General features: G+C 64.9%; 1 protein-coding gene across 1 annotated transcript in view; it reads right to left on the bottom strand.

Moving 5' to 3' along the window:
* CYTH1 (cytohesin 1) overlaps positions 1-5,330 on the bottom strand; it is a 28,720-nt gene extending 23,390 nt beyond the window's left edge. The window contains exon 1 of the mRNA XM_006107649.3: positions 4,782-5,330. Within this exon, the coding sequence (XP_006107711.1) occupies positions 4,782-4,809 (28 nt within the window). The 5' untranslated portion in view covers positions 4,810-5,330. The remainder of the gene's footprint in view (positions 1-4,781) is intronic.
* Positions 5,331-5,744: the final 414 nt, after the last annotated feature.

The following is a 5,744-nucleotide window of genomic DNA, read 5'->3' as shown; positions in this document are numbered from 1 at the left end:
AGGTCACAGCTGTCCGCTTCAGAGCCCATGGTGGGCCGGCCCCGCGGCCCCGCAGCCCCGGGCTTCTGGGCGCTCCCGCGGCGCCTGGTGGAGGGAGCGAGGGAGCGGCACGGCATGTGTGCCAGCTCAGCCAGGGTGGAGGCGGCGGCGGAGGAAACAAAAGCTGCGCGGAAGCCGAGCAAAGGGAGCCGGGCTGGTGGGGAGGCGCGCGGACGGAGATGAGATGGCGGTGTGGTGCGGGGCTGCCGCCCGGCTGGCACTCCGAGTGTGCGCTGCTCGGCTCCTCGCAGGCTCATTTCCATGAATGCAGTTATGGCCGCCCCTCCTCCGGCCCCACTCTCCCCACCGCCTGCCTGCGGGGGAGGGGTGCACCGCCGCATTTGCTCACAGGCTGCCTGGCTCCTCTCCCCTGGAAGCAGACCCTGATGGCTGCATCCCGGAGAGGTTAACCCTTGCTGGAGGCGCCTCCTCCCCTCACTGGGCGGTGGACATCCACGGAGAGCAGGCTGTGCTGACGCCTCTCGGCACAAGGCCGTGCTCTGCTCTGCACCAGCAGGCCGTGGTCTGACCACCTGCTGCCCACAATCCCCCTCCCGGCTCCCTGTGCTCTCTGTAAGGGCCCCACTGCCCACGGATGCTCCGGCCTCTCTCCGAAAGGGCACGGTGTGCTGGCCCGTCTCCACGCCCGGGCAACGGCTCTGCGTCCCGACCAGTGGCTGCCACGTCACACTCCAGCCCACTCTGTTCAGTGTGACCCTGAGACAACCCTGGACGATGGCAGTGACGAGGCACATGACGACAGCTGAGAGCTGGGTGGTGAGGTGACGAGGGTCACCAGGCACAGGCTTGGTACCCCAGGCGCAGGCCCCCACGTAAACCCGGGAGTGACACGTGGATTTCCCACTGCACGGGGCCAGCGCCCACAGCCCCCGGCTACACTGGACCCACAAACAAGGTCAACGTCTGTGCTGACATTTCCGTTCAGAGAAAACAGGGGTGTCACCAGCCACTGACCCCGTCTGTCCCCACAGAGGGGCCCCGAGCTGCCGCGATGCGGGAAGCCCCGGTGGGTTCCCCTGGAGGCTAGACCAGAGCCCTGGGCCCTTACAGAGAGCACAGGGGCTCAGGTGCCAGAGAGGGGGCACAGACCAGCTGCTGGCCCGGCAAAGACTTCACTGGATCTCGAGGTCAGAGGTCAGGCCTGCGTGAGCCTCTGTGGAGTGAGGAAGAGCACAAAAGCCAAGACTGGACTTGAAGAAGGAAGGAGGGTGCCGGGCGAGCCTGGGCCTCAGCACCTGACTCTCCGCCCGTCCTCTCCGAGCGTGGGGCCAGGTCCGTACCCCCAACACGCACGCGCTCAGGAGACGCGAGGTCCCGAGATCGTCTGTCTAACTGTGTGACTCCGGTGTCCCTCGGGGGGCCCAGCGATGGCCACACAGGCCACGCGTAACCCACTCCCGCCCCGTGAGCCTGTGACCACTGAGTGCCTTCCCAGCAGTGGTCCCCACAAGCTGCAGCCCCTCCCCGAGGCCAGTCTTCCCTACAGGGGAGTCTCCGTGAGCAGAGCCAGAGCAGGTATCGTCCGCGAAGGTCCCTGGAGAAGTGAGGAGTGGACACTAGGGAGACCCAGGTCTAGCCCCCGCCTTGATGTCACCGGCAGCACACGGCAGGCAGGTTCCATCAGCTACACGCAAACACGCTTCCACGCACCTTCCAGAGCCACAGCGAGGGGGGCCACGGCAGCCAGCAGGACTCCCGTGTCCTGGTCTGGACGCCTCCTGCCCAGGTCCACGGCACCTGCTTGGCCCCGCCTCAGCTGAGCACTCTGCAGGCTGCAGGGCTGAGGGCCCACCCGTGCCTGCCCCACCCAGCACTGCCTTTTCTCTCCGACAGCTGCTCCTCAGACACCCGCACCTGCCGCCTCCCTCACCCCCTGCCTCTGGGCCCGGTCCTGCCCACCTCTGCTTGCGTGGCAACAGGACGTGGAGGCTGCAGAAGGCCCAGGACAACGCCGCCTTCTCAGAGGGGCCGAACCCACGCCCCTCTCTGCTTCCCTCTTCACAGGAAGGAAGGGCAGCCTGATCCTGCCAGCACCACGGGCGCCGGGTGCCACTAAGAGCCGAGAAGACCAGAGTCCGTCCCCTTTAAAACCTACCCAGCAGATGGTGGTGCCGGGCTGCGGCGCCGGGTGCTTCTGCGCGCCAAGCGCTCCTGCTTTAAAATAAAGACCTAACCATTTCTGATTCTGCAAAATACAAACGCAAGCCCCGAGGACGGCTGTGAGCACTGTCTATGGGAACAGCACTTCGAGCCACGGCACTCGGCTTGTCCTTCCAGAGCCCAGCTCGGCCTCAGCAGCCTGTCCAGCGCGAGGCTGCAGACAAGGACTGTGGACGGCTGGGAGGCGGTGGGGTCAGCAGGGGGCAGCGCTGCAGAAGCCCCAGAGCCAGGGCCTCGTGCAGGCGCGGCATTGAATTCCCCCCGGGCAGCTTCCTGCACACAGTGCCATCTCACACCCACCTGGCAGCTTAGAGCTTCAAGTGCTTGTTCGCTTGCATTCTCACTAGGACTTCACAGCAAAGTCCAGCTGTGGGTGTGAGCAGTCTACCCAGGCAGAGCCAGACCTCGCTCGGCCCTGCGGAGGCCTCAGCGCTTCGCCTTCTCTCACGGCTACAGTCGGACCCCCGCAGTCAGCCCTGGCTGAGCGTCTGCACAGGCCCTGCTGAGCTCGGGGCCAGATTCCCACAGCTCAGGCCCCGCCAAGTGGGACACACGGGCCGTGGGGCGGGGCGGAGCCCAGCTGCAGCACACACGCCCAGTGCTCGGAACGGACGCCAGGACGCTTCGGCGAGGTCGAACCTCTGGCCAGGCCTGGAAGGACGAGCAGACCCCCAAAGGGAGCAGCAGAGGCCAAGGGAGGCGAGGAGGCCGGGCGCGGCTGGCGCCTGGGTCGGGTCAGGATCCGGGCACGTGGGGACCGGACAGCACCCGGAAGAGAGCCTAGCAAGTGCCTGTGAGGTCTGTGTGTCCACACAGCAAGGAGCTGGGCTCCAGCCTTGGGATCGGCTCAGGGCCAATCGGGGGCCTAAGCATTAAAAAGGTGAGAACGAGCAGCTGACGCCGACCGGGCAGCGAGGACAGCAGAGCCCGATGCGCGCGGGCAGCCCTCACGCAGCCACACCTGCGGGCACTGGAATGGCAGCTGGTGGGCGAGCCCTCCCGGAGGCCGCCGGCGCCACACCTGCCGAGCGGGGCGTGGGTCTGCATGAGCGCAGCAGGCGAGGCTCCGCTGCTTTAGAGCGGCGTTCAGAAGGCCGCTCCCCGGCAGGGGACCCCTCCTGCAGCCCCAGCGAGAGCAGCTGCGGGGCGCATGAGGCCTGCGAGGAGGGACCTGCCGGAAAGTCCACAGCTCCCCCGCCCCGCCCCTGCCTGAACGCCACGTCTGCGTCTCATCTCAACACGGACACCGATGTCAACCCTGGAGAGGGCTGCAGGCGGGGAGCCAGGACCCACCGCTCCTCCAGGCTCCCTGCTCGAGGCCGCGGTGGCCATCGGCCCTGCCCGAAGCTCTGCCCGGCCTGGAAGCGGCGCCCACCCCGACAGGCAGCAGCACCGTGTGCAGGCTGCCACGCAACGGTTCACACCTCCTCGGGGTCGGAAGCCGCTCAACCGGAGGGCAGGCCTGTCCCCCTGCGGTCCCAGCACCACGGCACGACGTGGGCTGTCCTCGTCCACTCTCACAGTGGCCCCTTTGAACCAGAGGCCTTGGCTGCTGTGGACTCCCCTTTCAGACACCAGGCCCGCCACGGGGCCTGCTCAGCCAGCCCAGCCCGGCCTCTACTCCTTCCCTCTTCCAAAGCCAAGTGCAGCCGTCCCTCTCCCCCAGAGCTCCCCACACGGCACAGCTTCCCAAGTCGCCACAGATGTGTCCCAGATCCCCTAGAGGTGAGACTTTAAAACGTGGTTCATTGCACCAGTTAAGGAAATGCAGAGACAGGACCCAGAGCTGACCATAACTTCACGAAGCCCACTGTGCAATGCAGCGTAACGTTTATTCCAAACTCACTCATTTGCTACCTACTGGCTCCCACACACATCCCTCCCTATTAGCTCGCGGCCAGCCCCACTCGATGTGCTGTGGCCTCAAACCGCTGCACACGGTAACACGCACATGTGTCCACACACGTCCACATACGACCCGAGTCCAGCATGGCAGAGGCCTGGCCTGCGCTGCAGACGGCGCGTCTGTGGAACCTTTGGGAGCTGTGAGCGCAGAGCCTGTCACCCTTACTCACAGTCGGCTGAGTGTGGGTGTGGCGGGGAGGGCTGTCTTCCCTCCAGCCAACGGCGGGGGGCGGGGTGGTAGGGGGGGCTCGCTCTGCAGGTTCCCTGTTCTCCACACTTTACCCCAAACCCTCGGTGCCCTCGCTGTCCCTAATGCGACACTTCCCGGTGTCACACACTCTGGAGTTAGGTGTGACTGCTACAGCTTCTGACGACTGTCACTCAGAGGCAGGAAGTCCAGGCACAGCCACAAGTCAGAGCCCGCTCCCCAGGGGCACCAGGCAAAGGCGAGGGAAGGGGGGCCTCAGTTTAAACACACACACACACACACACACACGCCTCAGCGTCTGACCGCCAGCGCGCTCCAGCCTCTCCTGGCAGCCTCTCCTGGGAGCCCTGGTGCCACTCCCCGGAGGCAGCGAGCCTGCGGCCAGCTCTCACGTATGATCAAAAGCGATACTGAAACCCCGCTCTGCACCCGGCCAGGGCGGACTCACCATCCTCCTCTTCGGCTTTAAGGACCATCTTTCCCGGCACACAGGACCCTGGGCAGCAGTGAGCTCTCCCCCCGACAGCCAGGCAGTGCCTCCCGGGAGGTGGGGCTGGGTGGGGCCAGAACACCTGCAGGAGGGCGGGCGGCCCACAGAACAGCTGGCTGCTTCCTGACCCAGGAAGTGACTGGCTGCGCCCGGGCCAATCAGCCTCCTGCCACAGAAGGCGTCACTGCTCACCGGCACTGTTGGGCCACCACCCAGTTCCTGAAGTCAAGCCCAAGTCCTGGGCGTTAACCCTCTCCTCCCTAGAGCAGCTTGGACGGCGCCAGAGTCAGCAACGGCTGCCCTCTGACCTCTCCCGGCCCCTGGGCACCGAGCTGCTGTCCCTTCTCCACTTTCCGGGCCTTCCTCAGGTGGCCTCTCGGGGAGCCCCGCTCCCCGCATGACCTCACAGCATCTCCCAAGACAATGACTAAGAACTCGTCATCACTGGGTCCGGTAACGAGATCACAGGCGAAAAGCAGAAGGCGATTTTAGAGGCAAAAAAACCCGAGGGCGACATGCGTGGGGCATGTTCACTGCTGAGATCAGAGAGCAGCAAGGTGGGGCTTTTAGCCGCCACCCAGACACGGTTCTTCCGGACTTGTTGTGTGTTCTGTTCTCCCTCTCTCTCACGCACACCTCCTCTCCCTACAGGCCTCCTCTAGCTCTCAGATAGCACCTATGAGAACCATAAAGCTGTGTGAGGTGTATTCTCTCTCTAGATACATTTATATCATCTCAAGATCAGTAAGCGAGCAGACAGAGAACTCCGCAGGAAGATAAAGGTGTGTGTACAGAGAGGGGAGGTCTTACACTGCTGTACAGCCAGCCAGTTACTTCGGCGCACCTTCCGTGACTGCATGACTCGCTCGGCTCCACGCCGCCCACACACTCTCACACCAGGGACACGTCAGCCGCAGGCCA

The sequence above is a fragment of the Myotis lucifugus genome, unplaced genomic scaffold (genome assembly GCF_000147115.1).
Source record: "Myotis lucifugus unplaced genomic scaffold, Myoluc2.0 scaffold_1318, whole genome shotgun sequence".
Lineage (NCBI taxonomy): Eukaryota > Metazoa > Chordata > Mammalia > Chiroptera > Vespertilionidae > Myotis > Myotis lucifugus.
This window is presented reverse-complemented; position numbering and strand designations above follow the sequence as displayed.